Here is a 19597-nt window from a genome sequence, read left to right as displayed (position 1 = left end):
GTTGTCTGCAAATTTGGAGATATTACATCTATTTCCCTTGTCTAGATCATTAATATATATTGTGAATAGCTGGGGTCCAAGGACCGATCCCTGCGGTACCCCACTAGTCACTGCCTGCCACTCGGAAAAAGACCCGTTTATTCCAACTCTTTGCTTTCTGTCTGCCAACCAGTTCTCTATCCAAGTCAATACCTTGCCCCCAATCCCATGTGCCTTAACTTTACACGCTAATCTCTTATGCGGGACCTTATCGAAAGCCTTCTGAAAGTCCAAATACACCACATCCACTGGTTCTCCCTTATCTATTTTTCCAGTTACATCCTCAAAAAATTCCAGTAGATTAGTCGAGCACGATTTACCTTTTGTAAATCCATGTTGACTTTGCCCAATCCTGTCACTGTTTTCTAAGTGCTCTGCTATTACATCTTTTATAATGGACTCTAGCATTTTCCCCACTACCGATGTCAGGCTCACCAGTCTGTAATTCCCTGTTTTCTCTCTTACCTTTTTTGAATAGTGGGGTAACATTAGCTACCCTCCAATCCATGGGTACTGTTCCAGATTCCATCGAATGCTGGAAGATGATCAGCAAAGCATCAACTATTTCTAGGGCCACTTCCTTAAGTACCCTAGGATGTAGATTATCAGGCCCTGGGGATTTATCGGCCTTCAATCCCATCAATTTCCCTAACACCATTTCCCTACAAATACTGATTTCTTTCAGTTCCTCCCTTTCATCAGACCCTATGTTCCCCGACATCTCTGGGAGGTTATTTGTGTCCTCCTTTGTGAAGACAGAACCAAAAAATGTATTTAATTGGTCTGCCATTTCTTTGTTCCCCATTATAAATTCCCCTGATTCTGACTGCAAGGGACCTACGCTTGACTTCACCAATCTTTTTCTCTTCACGTATCTATAAAAGCTTTTACAGTCAGTTTTTATGTTCCCTGCAAGCTTACTCTCATTCTATTTTCCCTTTCACAGAATCACAGAAACCCCACAGTGCAGATAGAGGCCATTTCGGCCCATCGAGCCTGCACCGACACATATCCCACCCGATCCCTGTAACCCCTACGCCAACACATACCCCACCCTATCCCTGTAACCCCACATATTTAATCCCCCGAATTTCTTAATTAATCCCTTTGTCCTCCTTTGTTGAATCCTAAACTGCTCTCAATCCTCAGGTTTACTGCTTTTTCTGGCCAATTTATATGTCCTCTCCTTGGATCTTATGCTATCCTTAATTTCCCTTGTTAGCCACGGTTGAGTCACCTTTTTTGTATTTTTATGCCAAACTGGGATGAACAAATTCTGTAGTTCATCCATGCGATCTTTGAATGTTTGCCATTGCCTATCCACCGTCAACCCTTTGAGTGACATTCCCCAATCAATCCTACCCTACTCGCGTCTCAGACCATCGTAGTTTCCTTTATTTAAATTTAGGACCCTAGTCTCTGAGTTGACTACTTCATTCTCCATCTTAATGAAGAATTCTATCATATTATGATCGCTCCGACCCAAGGGACCTCGTACAACAAGATTGCTAATTAATCCTTTCTCGTTACATAATACCCAGTCTAAGATGGCCTAATCTCTGGTTAGTTCCTCGACATATTGATCCAGGAAACCATCCCTTAAACACTCCAGGAATTCCTCCTCCACAGTATTGTTACTAATTTGGTTAGCCCAATCTATATGTAGATTAAAGTCACCCATGATGACTGCCGTGCCCCTATTGCACGCTTCTCTAATTTCCCTTTTAATGCCATCACCAACCTCCGCATTACTGTTTGGAGGTCTATATACCACTCCCACTAACATTTTCTGCCCCTTGGTATTTCTCAGTTCTACCCATACAGATTCCACATCATCAGAGCTAATATCCTTCCTTACAATTGTGTTAATCCCTTCTTTAACCAGCAATGCTACCCCACCTCCCTTTCCTTTTTGCCTATCTTTCCTAAATATTGAATACCCCTGGATGTTGAGTTCCCAGCCTTGGCCACCCTGGAGCCATGTTTCCGTAATCCCAATCAAATCATATTTGTTTACCTCTATTTGCGCAGCTAATTCATCCACCTTATTATGAATGCTCCTCGCATTAAGACACAAAGCCTTCAGGCTTGTTTTTTTTTAATGCTCTTATACCTATTAGAATTATTATTTACTGTGGCCATGTTTGATTTAAACCGTCGATTTCTCTGACTGCCACTTTTGTTTTTCTCCTTCCTATCTTTTGCTTTTATCCTTGTTTCCCTTTCCTCTGTCCCCATGCTCAGGTTCCCAACCCCTTGCCATTTTAGTTTAAACCCTCCCCCAGAGCACTAGCAAACACTCCCCCTAGGACATCGGTCCCGGCCCTGCCCAAGTGCAGACCGTCCGGTTTGAACTGGTCACACCTCTCCCAGAACTGGTTCCAATGTCCCAGGAATTTGAATCCCTCCCCCTTGCACCATTCCTCTAGCCACGTATTCAGCTGAAATATCCTTCTATTTCTACTTTGACTAGCACGTGGCACTGGTAGCAATCCTGAGATTACTACCTTTGCGGTCCTATTTTTAAATTTATCTCCTAACTCCCTATATTCTGCTTTTTGGACCTATCCCACTTTTTACCTATATCGTTGGTACCTATATGCACCACGACAACTGGCTGTTCACCCTCCCCTTCCAAAATGTTCTGCAGCCGCGCTGAGACATCCTTGACCCTTGCACCAGGGAGGCAACACACCATCCTGGAGTCTCATTTGCGGCCGCAGAAACGCCTATCTATTCCCCTTACAATAGAATCCCCTATTACTATAGCTCTACCCCTCTTTTTCCTCCCGTCCTGTGCAGCAGAGCCACCCCTGGTGCCAGGAAGTTGGTTGCTGCTGCCTTCCTCTGATAAGCCATCCCCCGCAACAGTACTCAAAGTGGTGTATCTGTTTGAGAGGGGGATGTCCACAGGGGACCCCTGCACTACCTGCCTGTGCCTAGTACTCTGTCTACTGGTCACCCATTCCCTTTCTGCCTGTCCAACCTTTGCCTGCGGTGTGACCAACTGATTAAACGTGCTATTCACGACGTCCTCAGCCTCGCAAATGGTCCAGTATGAATCCAATCGCAGCTCCAGCGCCGCAATGCAGTCTGCCAGTAGCTGCAGCTGGACACACTTCCTGCACACATAGTTGTCAGGGACACAGGAAGTGTCCCTGAGGTCCCACATAGCGCAGGAGGAGCATACCATGGCACCGGGCTGTCCTGCCATGACTTACCCTTTAATTAATTGCAATTAAATTAAATCAAATCAATCCCACCAATTACACTACAGTTAAATAGTATATTTAAGGGCCCTGGTTTATAAACAGTCCCCGCTACACCACAGAGACTTTTTATAAACTTTAACTCTGTGGTTTATAGTTTCTAGAGAGAAATACTCACCAACCAATCACTTACCTGCTTTTGGTGACGTCACACTTCGATTACTTTTTACTTCTCTCCCTCGGAGATTGGTATGACTACCTGAGGCTCTGGGGCCTTTTTATAGTCGCCGCTCCGCGATTCCCGCCGAGATTTCGCCCGCTGAGGCTCTGGGGCCTTTTTATAGTCGCCGCTCCGCGATTCCCGCCGAGATTTCTCCCGCTGACGCACTGAGTGGGTTTGAGGCTTGCAGCAGTGGTAAGTGTGTGACTGAGGTACAGCTATGATTGTGAGGTATGAGTCCTGATTGATAAGAGATTATTGGTAGGTGAGTGATGGGGGTGTGGTACATTGAGCAGTGTGTGAGGCTAGTGCTACAGTTGGAGGGAGATGCATTCACTGACCTTGACCACTCGTGCGATCATTAAGCTTCTGGCACTGGATCCAGGTCCTGGGGGAAAGACTGGCGGCACTGACCGCTTCAGCAATCTGCTCCCACTGCCTTCGTACAGTCCGTCTGGAAGGCCTCCTGGTCCCTTGCGCGTAGAGCACCTCTCTCCTCCTATCAACCCCCTGCACCAAGGCCTCCAGTGCTGCATCCAAGTCCGAGGTGCCCTTTCTCTGCCCTGTTGCGACATTGCTAGCCTCCCCATTGCTTAGCTCCACTCAGAATGAGGTACTTCTTTCACAAAGCACCTCCCCCGTTGAGAAGTGCAGACAGCGTATCACTCTGCAGCCAACCTTTAAATACAGATCAGACTTCCCATGATATTGGGCCCCCTGCTAAACGCTGAGCCAACCAACAGCGTGTTCAGTGCTGGGCTCAGCGCTTCAATCATATTAATGAGCAGGCAGCACGAATTTTACGTGCTGCCTGAATTACTTTCAACGGGCGCAGACAGATTGTACTGTGTGGGGTGACCTAGGTATGTCTAATGGGACCAATTCTGTTTTTAATTTAATCATGACTTGGATTCAGAAACTCATTGTAAATTAGTCAAATTTGTAGATGATACCAAGCCAAGAGAAGCAGTTGATTCTGATAAGACTGTGCAGAAAATACAACGTCAGACAAAATGTGTATGTGGCCATACGAATGGTAGATGAAATATATAATGGACAAATTTAACGTACTTCACATATTCCATAAATGGTGTTGAAGCAGCTAAGGATGAAGTTGTGAGAGATCTAGGAGTCTTAGTGGACTCGAAGCTCAACACGTCCTACCAATTCAGAGCAGCATTCACCAATCAACAAAGCCAATCGAATGCTGAGCTATAGCCAAAACAGTAGAATACAAGTCAGGGAAAGTAAGCTCAAACTCTACAAGTTCTGCCAGATCTCATCTAACGTACTGTGCCCAATTCACCTCACACAGTCACAGAGGAGACATTTAAGTGCCGGAGGCAGTGCGGAGAAGAGCCATTAGATCGATCCCTAGTGTGAGAGGTCTGAGTTGTGAAGAAAGACAGGAGAAACTTGTGCTTTTCCACCTTGAAAGGAGATGATCTTACAAAGGTTTGCAAATTGGTAAACCAAATGGAAACGGTAAATCTGGAAAATTACTTCAAACTAAATTGTGAGTAGGACAAGGGGCCACAGGTTCAACCTAGTAAAAGGCCAATGATCAGGAAGTTCTTCACATGGTATAATCAATACATGGAGTTGGCTCCCAGATAGAGTAAGGAGGGCAAAAACACTGGTTTTATTTCTGGGGGGATGGAATAAAATTGGCTTAATGGTCATCTTCAATTGTATTTATCATGTGTGCAGCTTTGGCAGATTTTTGCTGATTCCAAAATCTGAGTAGGTGTAAAGTCTGGGATGGAATCAAGATGATGCATGGGATAGGATGAGGGCTTGAGTTCTGAAGTTTGCTTTGCTAGTGATGTTGATATTGAAAATTATTCAACAGAAACATAAATAACCTCTGTAATTAAAGCCTCCACATGATTAAACACTGGATATTTATCTTATTTTTGTGGCTTCTCAGGCTGTGAGGTTCAATTATACAATGGCCTCTATAATAACTTCGAGGCACATTCGGATTGGTGGGGTCCGATATTGCGTGCGAAACCCGGGAGTAATTTCAGCACATCTGGCATTTTAATGCAGCCACAGCATTAAAATATTACTACCGGGCTTGGCGTCGAATGCGCGACAGCGGGCGTGGTGCAAACCCGCATGACGTGATCGCAGCTCAAGTATTTAAAGGGCCAATCTAAAGATAGAATTTGGAGGAGTTGGGAGGTTTTCCACAGAGACAGCAATTGCAGAAGATGGACTCAAGACGCTCAAGGGCTGTGCCCTGCTTTAATGACGCCTCTCTTGATGTACTGATGGGGGCACTGAGGAGTCGGAGAGAGATACTCTTCCCTAGCAACTTAAGAAAGAAACCTGCTGCTGCCACAAAGAAGGCGTGGCTGGATGTGACCGAGGAGGTTAACAGCAGGAGCATTATGCCACGCTCCTGGCTACAGTGCAGGCAGCGCCTTAATGCCCTAACCAGGTCAGGAAAGGTGAATACAGTTTCACATTCACCTATATCCTGTTGTGTGCATCACCTGCCCCCCCGCCCGCCTTCACTCTGCATTGTCAAGCCTACTCCATCATATCACTCCTTACACCCACTTACCTTGCAAGTGCACCCATCCTTTGCTTTCTATGCAGATCCTCACATCCCCAGCTACCCAGCCACTTACCCTGATCCTCTGCAATTTGATGCCTCTCCCTGATAAGTCACCCTCACCAAATGCTATGCATCCATTGGGTGAACACATGCCATTACAGTCTCTCATAGGTCTGTTCTTTACCCCCATTGCAGGAGAAGAGAGCGCAGAACACTAGGGAGAGGGAGAGAACCAGACATGATCCTCTACAGATCTCAAAGCTAATAACTGCAGAGGTGGACGCACTGGAGATCAGTAGCGTCTTGGCATCCCTGGCCATCTGAGATGGGAACATCCCAGCTACCCAGCGACAGAATTAAATATCATCAACCCACGTGTCATACAACACTCAGTCATGTTGACTTGATTTCAACAGTGAGGGAAATAGGATCATCTTCATAATGATAAGTTGTAACATTCGTAACTTGGCAGTACTAATTCATATCTTTTCTCTCCACCAGGACATTCATGCCTGCAGCAGCAGTTGGACCTATCCTCAGGAGCTGATTCCTTCTGAGGGTGCACTTTCACAGGACTTATGCTTACAATGCACCAGCGCAGATACTCACACTTTGGTGGGTCAAGTTAGGCAGTTAGTTGGGATTTCACCTGGTGACTCTCAGTTCACAAGTGAGCAAGAGCAGACAGTGATGGCAAGGACAGCTGTGGAGAGTCTGCATCGGAGTGTGCCTTCCACTCCAAGCTCTGTTCAGCTGGATGCAGATACTGTACCCCCTGGCCATCGATGAAAAGAATAATCATTGAGGGACAGCAGAAAATATGTTTCTGTAATGATAGGCCTTCCATGGAGGAGTCCAGCTCAAGCATGAGTGGGTTGATGTCACATGGCATTGCAAGGATGTCTTTTTTCCATGAATAGAGTGGCCAACTTTGTGGAACGTCAGTCGCGGCAATCAAATGAGTCCATGCAGGTCTTGAGCGCGACTGTGCAGACTCTGGATGCTATCATGTCTGGCGCCTTAAATAGGTTGACAGACACCTCAGCCTTGGCCTTACAGCACTGCACTGATCTGCACCAAGGTGCTCTCCAGCATAGAGGTAAGAGTGAAGTGCCGCTGGCCCATGAGAGGGATGATGGCAAAAGGGATCATGGAGATGGGGACTCCACGCAAAGCGCTTCCACTTCTCACCCGTTGCTGCCCTCCCCCCTCAGTCAGTACCCAACATACTGCGTCCTCTCCCGATGGCCAAGTCTGCCCCTACAAAGGTGCAGGTGGAGCAGTCGTTGGTGGGGCCCTCACGGGCTCCAACTCTCAGAGGTTGTCAGCCAAGAGCATCTCAACAGTCAAAGCAGGGATGTGATCAGCCTGCCTCTAACTCTGCTGAAGCCACAGAGGTTGCACCACATAGGAGCGGTAGGAAAAGGAAGAGTTTGTAGTTACGCAAGGATAAGGGTGTATGAGAAAATGTTATGTTGTTAAGTTTCTGTTCTTTAGTAGAATCACATAAAATATATTACCTTACACCACTTTTCGGTGTTGCTCATTCTTGATTGCTGGGTGGCAACTCGCCTTTTCAATGCGTGTTGATGAATGGGAAGACATGAATTGACAGGGACCAACCGGGGATGTGCAGTGGGTGGTTGCAGGACTGCTTTGTGTCAGTGGGATTGGGGTGGACGAACGGTGGGGTGGTTGTTACATCGGTTCAGTAGTGGTAACTAACTGAACCAGGGAATCCCTGGTATTTCAGGCAACATGAGCGGCTGGTGCTGCATTGGGTCGCCATCTTCCTCCTCAGATTCGTCTGGAGACAGTGGGGTCGGTTTTCGTGGAGCCGTCAGGCGGGGTTTCAGGCGTGTGGGGGGGGGGGGGGAAATCCTGAATTTGGGGGTCCCGACACCATCCCGCCCAAAACCCCACTCCATGCAACTTTCAGAGGCGGCGGGTACCTGCCCCGCAATGGGACCCGCCGACCCCAGGCGGGAAGGGATTACTGCCAACTAACTGCCTGTTAACAGGTAGTTAACAGGCAGTTTTTAGCCTAATCCCTATTTTGAGCAGTTTCGTGTGGGTTTCCCGACGGCTCCAAACCACGCCAGGTTAGAGCAGGCGGGCCGTCGGGTTGAAGGAGTTGGAGGGGTCGCGATGTCGGTGTTCAGGTGAGTGATGGGTGCATGAGTGTAAAGGTAAGTGTGTTTGGTGTGTCTAAAGTGTGTAAAGAACTTTTACTTACCTGTACTTAACAGCCTTTCTTCCTGTAGGCGTCGGGAGCCCATCACTCAGCCGGCAGTTAAAGCTGAATGGCTGCGATCTGTGAAAAGTGACGGCCTTCAGCTTTGAGTGCTGCTGAGAGTTCTAACTGAGTCTGTGCAGAAGGACTCGGGTTATAACTCAGACTGTCAGTGTTTCACAGCTTCAAACAGCTGTGAAACACTGATATTTCATCTGTCAAGAACTCTTGACAGATGAAATTGCAGCCTGTGACGTCACTTGTTGCCGGGTGGCCCTTAATTGGCCTGCTGAGCCCGCTGGGTGGGCTCAACAAGGTCAATCAAAGGAAAATCGCGCGGATTGGCCAGACGTCGATGTAGGCGGGTCAAAAACCCGAAAGTTGTAGTCCCGCCGCCTTCCCGACAGCTTCGGAAAAATCGACCCCAGTGTGTGCTCAGTGCCTTGTTACTCCTGCAGCTCCAATCCTCACTGCTGCGCAATGTTGTGCAAAGCGCAGCACACCACAATCATTTTGGAGACCCTGGCTAGTGAGTACTGAAGGTCGCCTCCAGATCTGCTCAGGCACCTGAAGTGCATCTTGAGCATGCTGATCACTTGCTCAATGACACATCTGTTTGTTACATGGCTTTCACTGTACCACTCTTGGGTTTAATTGGTTGAGTTTCTCACGGGTGCCATCAGCCAAGTTTGATGGGGGTTTCCTTTGTCTCCTATCAGCCACCCCTTAAGTCTGCTTGCAGACCCAAATAGATGAGGGAGCTTGGACTGCCGCAGGATGAAAGCATCATGGTAGCTTCCCGGGACCTGGCGCTCACTTGCATAAACCTTTTCTTATGGTTGTACACCAGCTGCACATAGATGGAATGGAACCCTTTGCAGTTAACAAATAATCTTGGTTGTTCTGGGGGGCTGCGGATTTCCATGTGTGTGCAGTTGATGATGCCCTGCATCTGTAGGAAGCCAGCCAGAGATGCAAACCAGAGTGCCCACTCGTTCTGACTGGCGTCATCACAGGCGAAGTTGACATAATTCCCGGCCCTGGTTACCAACCCATCAATCTTATGCATTTACGTGCAGCCAACTGGGAAATCCTGGATATGTCTCTAGTAGTGCCCTGGAAGGATCCGGAGGCCAACAAATTGAGGGCAGTGGTTACTTTCACAGCCACTGGCAATGCTTGACCACCAGTTCCAGCAGGTCTTCTTCTAGGAGGCTGCAGATGTCTACCACCACCTGACCCGACAACATTAGCCTGTGGAAGCACTGCTCTTCCAAGAGGTCATGGAAGCTGAGCAGCTAGCTGTACACTCTGTTATGCGGGTAGTGCCTCCTGCAAGCTTGACCCATCTGCTGCTCCCCTCTGTGCTCGCCACCTGCAGGTCTCTCCACAGCAGACTGTTATTGCTGATGGTCATCTTGCTCCACGTCCAAGGTTCAATCTAAGACAGCCAAGGCGTCTCAATTGATCTGAGTCTCAATACCTCCAAAGTGCAGAAATTAACTTCTCCCCACAAGTACTCTCAATAAGCCCTTTCCCAGTGGTAGTTAAGAAAGCAGGTGCGAGCACTGTTTATTGCTGTATTTGTCTGACTTTTAATGAGCCCCATGAATTGCCATTCTGTTCTCGCCTTGGTTGTTCTCGAAATGGCGAATTTCAGGAAGCCCGGGAAACCTGTGGATGAGCCATTAAATTTGAATATAGGTTAAAATATTGCTGGCATTGATCTAATAACATATTTAAATTGCTAACTCGCCTCCCAGGTGTTCGGGATTATGCGCAACCAGCCGAACATGCCCGAACTATACCCGGAAGTCGGCTTCTGCATTGGCGCCGGCTTCCTGATGCAAGCGCATTTTCGCCCACTTGAACCCTCCACCCGTACGTAACACACGCGCTGCTCCAGGTTGAAATCCCCCCCCCCCCCCCCCAATAGTTCCACCAGACAGGAAAATCTGTTAACTTGAATCCACAGAAAGTAGTCATTAATATCTTCTTCCCTGAGCAGAATAATTTTTGAATTCCCCACTGCCTCCTTCACGCACATAATTATGCATTTTAAATTATAGTTTTAATTCAGCAAAAATGGGCACCATGCAAGTGCAGCAGAGGCTTTAGAACTGCTCACTTCCTGACTCCCCAATGTTTTTCCATCACCTACAAGGCACAAGTCAGGACTGCGATGGAATATTCTTCACTTGCCATGATGGGTGCAGCTACAACAAAACTCAAAGCCTGATGACATCTGGGAATAAGCAGTCTGTTTGATCATCACTTCTAGCTTAACCATCCACTGCCTTTGCCACCGACCTACCATGGCTGCAGTATACTATTTAAAAGATGCACTGCAGCAACTCTCCAACGCTTCTTTGGCAGCACTTCCAAAATCTGCAACCTCTACCACCCAGAACGACAAGGGCAGCGGGTGCATGGGAGCACCATCACCGCCAAGTCTCCCTCGGAGTCACACAGCATCCTGTCTTGAACATATATCGCCGTGCCTTCATTGTTGCTGGGTCAAAATCCTGGAATTCCCCACCTAACAGCATTGAGGGAGCATCTTCACCACATGGACTGCAACGGTTCGCAAAAAAGACCCACAACCACCTTCTCCAGGGCAACTAGGGATAGTCAATAAATGTCAGCCTTGCCAATGGCACCTACATCCCTAGAATTAACACAAAATAGAAAGACATTTTATGGTTATAGTGATATTAATAGATCTGTTCGAGGGAGAATGGATATTTTGGGTGGGGATTTAGGTTCTCATGCATGGTCTGTGGAAGGAGCAGGTCTCGTGTGCTTATGTCATATTGACTACTTCTCATGTCTCTCCGGTCAAGAGATGTTAGCCTGGAGTTTCCACTTGATTGCTCTGGGTTTTTTTCAGCACAATTCCCCCGATATCAGTGTAACCGGCACAATAGATCGTTGAATTTTAAGCGCAAATTGTGTTCAGCACAATCGTGTTTCCGCAATCTTTTGCGCTAGTTTTAAAAACATCATGCGAGAATGTCCACAAAACTGGTCATGCCCCCAGGGTGAATTAATTACTGCTGGGAGTTTCTGCTAATTGCACTCGTTTGCAGGCCTTTGAGGAGGCCCCAAAATTAAGCCAGATCTTTTGGGTGCACGGACACTCGTGGGTATGTTTTGAATGACATTTTAAAAAAGTTTACTAAGGAACTGACTACTGTACTCCAATCAAATTGGAAAATAGTTTTGTATATTTTTTAAATGTCATTTTCAGTAATTTACATGTTTCTCACAGGTGGTCGATTGACTCTGATTTAAAATGTTTTTGTGATTAAACCCATTTTCAGCTGTATTAAAACTTTACCAAGTTTCCACTCTTAAATATGTGATGGAATAGTTTTTAAAGCAACATTTTTTTTAAATTGCATTTTAAAGCGCTGCCCAATTGTGCTGGTTCATGACAGATTTTGTTCGGTGATATGCAAATGAGTTTGAGCGGAAACCCAGGGTAAAAAACACTTTCCAAAATAGACGCAATTTTGGGCGCAATTTGTGCCGAAATCGCCAATTGCGCCCAAAGCGGAAACTCTACCCCGAAATCATCTTGTCAAGGATGAAGAAGTGAAGTTCACGGGGTCTCTATGTACAAACATATAGTGCAGAGTTTTTACTGCAACAATTTGACTTTTAGACAAACATTACACACGGACTGCAGCAGTTCAAGAAAGCAGCTCACCACCACCTTCTCGAGGGCAATTAGGGATGGGAAATAAATGCTGGCCTTGCCAGCGACGCCCACATCCCATAAAACGAGTATAAAAAAAATACACCTGATTGTGCTGAACAGAGATAGATGAGTCCCACACCAATAGTCACTATGGCAGGGCGGGCGGGCTGGTTATGCTCTATCTGTCCCAGAACTCAAACTTCAGAATTCTCCAAACTCCTACTGATCCCAGGACTCTGATCCATGGACTCTCTAACCTCTGTCTGATCCACAGGACTCTCATTCCAGACCTCTTCAAACTCTGTCTTATCCCAGAACTCTACCTGACTACGAGACTTTCAATCCGGGACTCTTCAAACACCACCTGATCCCAAGATTCTATCATACTTTCTTGCAGTGCTAAATATTTTGCTTGGATTTAAACATTTTCTCACTTTTTTCTTTCCAGAGTGCTGATGTGACTGTGGTGCTTGCCAACAATTGTTTAAATTTGTTATTTCTTGCTGCACAGGTATGGAGGTGCGGAGCCAGGAGACAGAACCTTGGTGAGTCCTGCCTCTTGTACTTGAGCAGTTTCAGTTACAGGTAAATGCTGAGAGAAATTGATATTACAGATATTGGAAGGAAATTTAATCTAGACTGTGGCTGCTTTTACATCTGTCACATAGTCCTCCAGTGACTTAGTTGTTAGAAGTGCTACCCACAGTAGGACTGAGTCATACAGATCAGGAAGGTCCCAAGTTTAGTAACAGTTTTGATCCCTCAACTGTGTTGAATATGGGGAACCGCAACGTAAACTTGTTGGATTCACTCAGTCTGGCTGCCAAGAAAATGCAAGATTGATAGGGGTGCTTGCCCTGTTGGTGGAGCTCTCGTCCCTTGGCCCATGTTCCTGTCCAGACAATGTTACTGAAGCTTCACATGCTGCTCCTTGTGCCTGCAAACCCTTCCCTCAGACAGTGGTTCTCTGTCCCTTTTGTGCAGAAATTCAGACAAAGTTCCGCCTGAGGTAATATTCAATACACTGAACCAGCTGTGAAGATGTATTTTATTAAAGGGGCACTGTTCTTAAAAAAAAAACTTTTTGATATTTGAGGAGGGAGCAGAAATGTCCATCATTTACATCACAATGACATAATGTGTCGGTGGGAAATTTGGTTTCACTATAATGGGGTAGAATTTGTGGTCAGAGGCATACCTCCAGAGTACGCCTCCAACCCATGAAACAAATTTGAACCTACCTCTAGGCTGCCGAGAGTTTCGGTCTCGGGCCTCCAGGCGGACAGGCCCACGGATCCCAGGGACACAGGTGGTTCAGAAGCATCCCTGGGATCACATGGGCCCGGTCCTCCATTGTAGTTATTTACGAAGGGAATCCCCTAATGATATGCAATGGAATCCCCAAATAATTATGCAATTTACAGAATTCTAATAAATATAAATGTACTGAATTTCAATGTTATTCATACTTTTATGCAACTTCATTGCATAAGAACATAAGAAATAGGAGCAGGAGTACGCCATTCAGCCCCTCGACCCCTCATTCAGTGAGATCATAGACATAGACATAGAAGATAGGAGCAGGAGTAGGCCATTCGGCCTCTCGAGCCTGCTCCGCCATTCAATGAGATCATGGCTGATCATCCAAATTCAGTACCCGGTCCCTGTTTTCTCCCCATACCCCTTGATCCCATGGCTGATCTTCTGCCTCAACTCCATTCACCGGCCCTATCACCATATCCCTTGATGCCCTTACTAGTCAGAAATCTATCGACTTCTGTTTTGAATATACCCAATGACTGAGCCTCCACAGCCCTCTAGGGTAGAGAATTCCAAAGATCCACCACCCTCTGTGTGAAGAAATTTCTTCTCATCTCAGTCCTGAATGACCTACCCTTTATCCTGAGGCTGTGGCCCCTGGTTCTAGACTCCCCAGCCAAGGGAAACATTCTCTCAGCATCCACCCTATCAAACCTTGTAATAATTGCAGCAACCTCAACAAAAATTTAATTTTTTGATAAATAATTTTAAACATCTTAATCCAGGCCAATATTGGTATAAACTAATTTAAAGTGTTTGTGCATCATTTTTGATTTTTAAATGTTTAATTTAAGGCTTATATATACCCTTATGCTGATGAAAGCAGGCCCTGCACCTGCTTTTACTAACCGTACGAGTTTTGTGGGCAATTGCCTGGGCAGTTGTTGGGCAAATAGCCAACTCTGTGCCTGCCATACTCATTTTCCATGCGGTTTGGATGATCTGTCAAGGCGTAGCTTGACAGATTGCAAGTTCCGGATTTCCTGCATGTGCAAGCGGAAACCTGGAAGTTGCGGGGTCTTTCAAATGGATTACAATGGTGTATTCTGAGAGTACGCTGTCAGGGAGACCACAAATTCTGGCCCAATATCACACTGTGTATTTTAAAATCACACCTTGATTTTAAAATTCTCATCCTCATGTTCAAATCCCTCCATGGCCTCGCCTCTCCCTAACTGTGACTTCCTCCAGCTCTACAACCTTCCAAGAACTCTGCATTCCTCCAACTTTTGCCTCTTGTGCACCTCTCCACCTCTCTTCCTTTAAGACCCTCCTTAAAACCAACCTCTTTAACCATGTCACCCATCCTAATTTCTCCTTCTTTAACTCAGTGTCAATTTTTGACTGATTATGCTCCTGTGAAAAGCCTTGGGGCGTTTTCCTGTTAAAGGTGCTATATACATGCAAGTGGCTGTATGCTCTTAAATTAAAGCTTTAACCCTTTAAACTATGGTTGAGATCCCAATTGTAGAGGGGAGCTGCTTCTGGGCTTCAGGATTGGTTTTAATTCATGTTTATTTTCTGGTCATTTATCCAAGGATGGGGTAGGCCATACTAAACCTTAGATAGTAGGCTGCACACTAACCTAATTGTTTTGCATGGATCCCAATCTGCACTATTTTGTGCTTTCTGTCCTAGCTTGACTCACTCTGTGCTGCTGCGGATGAGTTACGCAAGATGACAGATGAAGATGGCAATGAACTGCAGGTGCTGGCTGAGGCTGTGCAGGTAAGGAACAACTGAGCTCAAATCAATACATGAGTTAGGGAGGCAAACATCAGCTAGAGCTCCTGCTTCTGATCACTATCCAGTGACCCAGCTGGAGCTTGTGCACAAGGATGTCAGGTGAGGACAGGATTGGGCTCGGTATTGATGCCCTTCACATTTGATTAGCCTGCTGACAATCACTGCCTGGGGGTAACACAAAATGAATGATTACTTGGGCCAAATATCTGAGGAACACTGCTGCCATTGAAGCTGTAGGCCAGCAAAAATCAGCAGCTTCAGAAGAAGTTATGGAGAGTGCACGTTCTCTCTCTAATGAACCACTACCTGATTAATATTCATTAGCATTGGATTAATATTCATGAATACCCAACACATGCACTGGAAGAACACAATAGTGGATTTCTTCTAGTAACTTCCTGTAATATTCAGAATCTTTTGGTTTTGCTTCATGATAAAAAAAATTACTGACATGATGATTCCCCGGTGTATACATGTCTGCCTCGTGGTTAATAATTGCTTGCCTGCAAGATTAACACAGCACATGATGTGTGGGATGCAAGATACAAAGTTAAAGCACATGGGATTGGGGTTAAGGTACTGTCTTGGATAGAGAACTGGTTGGCAGACAGGAAGCAAAGAGTTGGAATAAACGGGTCTTTTTCCAAGTGGCAGGCAGTGACTAGTGGGGTACCGCAGGGATAGGTACTAGGACCCCTGCTATTCACAACATATATATAAAAGATCTAGACGAGGGAACTAGATGTAATATCTCCAAGTTTGCAGACGACACAAAGCTGGGTGGCATGTGTGCTGTGAGGAGGATGCAGAGAAACTCCAGTATGATTTGGACAGGTTGGGTGATTGGGCAGATGCATGGCAAATGCAGTATAATGTGGATAAATGCAAGTTATCCACTTCGGTGGCAAAAACAGGAAGGCAGATTATTATCTTAACGGCAATAGATTGGGAAAAGGGGAAGTGCAACGAGACCTGGGTGTCCTTGTGCACCAGTCGCTGAAGGTAAGCATACAGGTGCAGCAGGCAGTTAAGAAGGCAAATGGTATGTTGGCCTTCATAGCGAGAGGATTCGAGTACAGGAACAAGGATGTCTTGCTGCAGTTGTACAGGGCCTTGGTGAGACCACACCTTGAGTATTGTGTGCAGTTTTGGTCACCTTATCTGAGGAAGGATGTTCTTACCATGGAGGGAGTGCAGCGAAGATTCACCAGGCTGATACCTGGGATGGCAGGAATGGCGTATGAGGAGAGATTGGGTCGATTATGATTATATTCGCTAGAGTTTAGAAGAATGAGAGGGGATCTCATTGAAACTTATAAAATTCTAACAGGACTAGACAGACTAGATGCAGGAAGGATGTTCCCGATGGCAGGGGAGTCCAGAACCAGGGGTCACAGTCTAAGGATAAGGGGTAAGCCATTTAGGACTGAGATGAGGAGGAATTTCTTCATCCAGAGAGTGGTGAACCTGTGGAATTCTCTACCACACAAGGCAGTTGAGGACAATTCATTAAATATATTCAAGAAGGAATTCGATATATTTCTTAAGGCTAAAGGGATCAAGCGATATGGGGAGAAAGTGGGGACAGGGTACTGAATTTGGATGATCAGCTATGTTGTCATTAAATGGTGGAACAGGCTTGAGGGGCTGAATGGCCTACTCCTGCTCCTATCTTCTATGTTTCTATGCTGAATGTGGTATGATGCAGCCTATGTGTCAGCTGTGGCTCAGGGGGTAACACCCTTGCCTCTGAGTCAGAAGGTTGAGAGTTCATAGTCCCATTCCAGAGACTTGAGCACAAAAATCTAGGCTAACACTCCAGTGCAGTGCTGAGGGAGCACTTCACTAACAGGTGCCGTCTTTCAAATGAAACATTAAACCGAGGTCCCATCTGCCCTCTCAGGTGGACGTAAAAGATCCTTTGGCACTATTTCGAAGAAGAGAATGGGAGTTATCCCCGTGTCCTGGTCAATATTTATCCCTCAATCAACATAACAAATACAGATTATCTGGTCATTATCGCATTGCTGTTTATGGGAGCTTTCTGTGCGCAAAATGGCTGCTGCGTTTCCTACAGTACAACAGTGACTACACTTCAAAAGTGCTTCATTGGCTGTAAAGGGCTTTGGGACAATGGTCATGAAAGGCGCTATATAAATGCAAGTCTTTTTTCTTTTTATGTTACACTGCTATCCTGGTCCTGAGATCAGTGTATGTTGAGACTGCTTTGTGGATTGAGGGCTGTTGTCTTTTCATCTCCTATCTCTGTTTCCAGAAAGCTGAAGCAGGCGCAGAAGCCACCAAGGATCTGATAGCAAAGGCAGGACGGGCAAGTTACATCACTTCAACTCAGCTCATCCGACCCGATCCGGGCGCTGTTGCCTGTGCTGCCATTTTGAAGGCCATCTTGACAGCTCTTGAACAGCCTACTCCAGAAGTGCAGGAATGAGGAGCTGCTTGGGGAAGGGAAGTCTGTCTTTGTTTTCAATGTGTATGTTTACTGCATGAGCTCTCTAATTCCAGTGCCCCCTTTATTATTGGCAGTAAATGTGTTGCAGGTGTTTGGAAAAAGTTTGAAATAACCTCATTGGTACCATTATATTACATCAGTGTGTTCGCTCCTTGGTTTATTTTCCTGTAATTCACCAATACCCACTTTGCACCCCACACTTACAGATGGCTATTCTGTGCACTCTACATCCACTGATACCCACTGTGCACCCCATACATATTCATCTTCACTGTGCACCCTACAGTCACTGATACCGTCTATACACCCAACACCTATTCATCCTTATTCCTTACTTTGCACCCTACGCTCACTATTACCCACTGTGCACCATGCATGCATTGATGCCTACTTGTGCTCCCTACACCTACTGACATCCAATGTGTACCATATACCTACTGTCCCTCGATTACGATCTACACCTACTGATAATCATTGTGCACTACATACATATTAGCACTCACTGTGCGCACTACACCAACTGAGCCTCACTGCCCCTACACACACTGATTTGTACTGTGTGACTGATCAGTACTTCTGTTAAAAGGAATTTATTAAAATTCCAGCAGAAAGAAGATAATAATCAGTCTGACTTTAGAATCATTTTTCATTGCAACCCACTGTGCATCCTATACATAACACATCCACTGTATACCCTGCACCAACATTTCCTTTAAGCGCTCCAGGGATCCCATGCAGCCGGCTTTTCAATGCAAAAAACGCGCATATGCGGTATTTTGAATGGCCTGAGCAGCCCCTTAAAGGGGCCACACCGCCAGAAACAATTAGAGCGAACATTGCCCTGCACCCATCGATACCCAATGTGCACCTAAACCTACAGGAAACTTTGGTTTATCCGGAGGTTAACTGTCCGGAATGCTCGAGCCACCGGCAAAAATCAGGAGCCATTTCGTTAGGTTTTTTTTCTTTTCGTTGCTTTTTTTTCACCAGTCAGGCTCTGCAAGGTCTCGCTGAAGCTGTTGCTAAGCTACAGAGACGCTTGCAAGGTACGGCCGACTGTTTAGAAGCAGCAACAGGGTTTGTTTCCAGATACGGAGCTCAAAATCTCCGTATGTTTCAACATTAGCGCTAGTTTGTCCGGCAGTTTTGATGGGACGGCAACAGCTCGGTCCCGTCGGTGCCAGATAGCACAAAGTTTCCTGTACTAACTTCCTCACTGTGCACTGTACAATCACTGATCCCTAATGCACATCCTACACCCACCAGTACCCACATTCACCATATAACAACCAGTACCCTCCACCGAAGCAGAAAGTTGATAACAAGTCCCAAAGAGATGTATTTGTAATATAATTTGGCAAATGGGAGCTTCTTTCACTCTTTCTGAGAATTTGGATACTTGATTGTGGGTTAACCATATCAACACTGGCCAACTTCCATTCACCTGTTACTCCCATTTCAGACATCGACACCCCAATAGACTGAAGTCGAATAGCCATTGTATTAAAGTTGGTGCAGAAGGCAGTGGGAGGCCAAGGCTAAGGGGAGATCAGGAGGTGCAGGTGCCTGCAAATATTGATAAACATATCAGAACAAAGGACTGCAGAGATTTTGTAACCAATGATCAACTGAGAGTTTATTATCAGTGATGTAACTCATACTCAATAAAGATCTAAATGGTCAGTGTTTAATATTTTTGTTGATTTGCGACAGTTCCTACCTACACTATTATTTCTGAAAGTGATAGTTCAGGACAGGAGCTCCTCAGGTATATCCTTTGATTAATTCTTAAAAATCTTAAAAAATAAACTTTACATAGAAACATAGAAGATAGGAGCAGGAGTAGGCCATTCGGCCCCTCGAACCTGTTCCACCATTTAATGAGATCATGGCTGATCATCCAAACTCAGTACCCTGTCCCTGCTTTCTCCCCATATCCCTTGATCCCTTTAGTCTTAAGAAATATATCTAACTCCTTCTTGAATATATTTAATGAATTGGCCTCAACGGCCTTCTGTGGTAGAGAATGCCACAGGTTCACCACTCTCTGGGTGAAGAAATTCCTCCTCCTCTCAATCCTAAATGGCTTAC

At 45.8% G+C, this 19597-nt stretch overlaps 1 protein-coding gene across 1 annotated transcript in view; it reads left to right on the top strand.

The window, feature by feature from the left end:
- Positions 1-19201, top strand: part of tkfc (triokinase/FMN cyclase) — an 84899-nt gene extending 65698 nt beyond the window's left edge. The window contains exons 15-17 of the mRNA XM_086007662.1: positions 12482-12515; positions 14929-15018; positions 17312-19201. Coding sequence (XP_085863788.1) covers positions 12482-12515; positions 14929-15018; positions 17312-17485 — 298 coding nt within the window. The 3' untranslated portion in view covers positions 17486-19201. The remainder of the gene's footprint in view (positions 1-12481; positions 12516-14928; positions 15019-17311) is intronic.
- Positions 19202-19597: the final 396 nt, after the last annotated feature.

Source organism: Somniosus microcephalus, chromosome 15, assembly GCF_052327205.1.
Source record: "Somniosus microcephalus isolate GS21.2 chromosome 15, FLI_Smic_1.0, whole genome shotgun sequence".
NCBI lineage: Eukaryota > Metazoa > Chordata > Chondrichthyes > Squaliformes > Somniosidae > Somniosus > Somniosus microcephalus.
The sequence above is the reverse complement of the archived record's forward strand: the minus strand, read 5'-3'. Positions and strand labels throughout refer to the sequence as shown.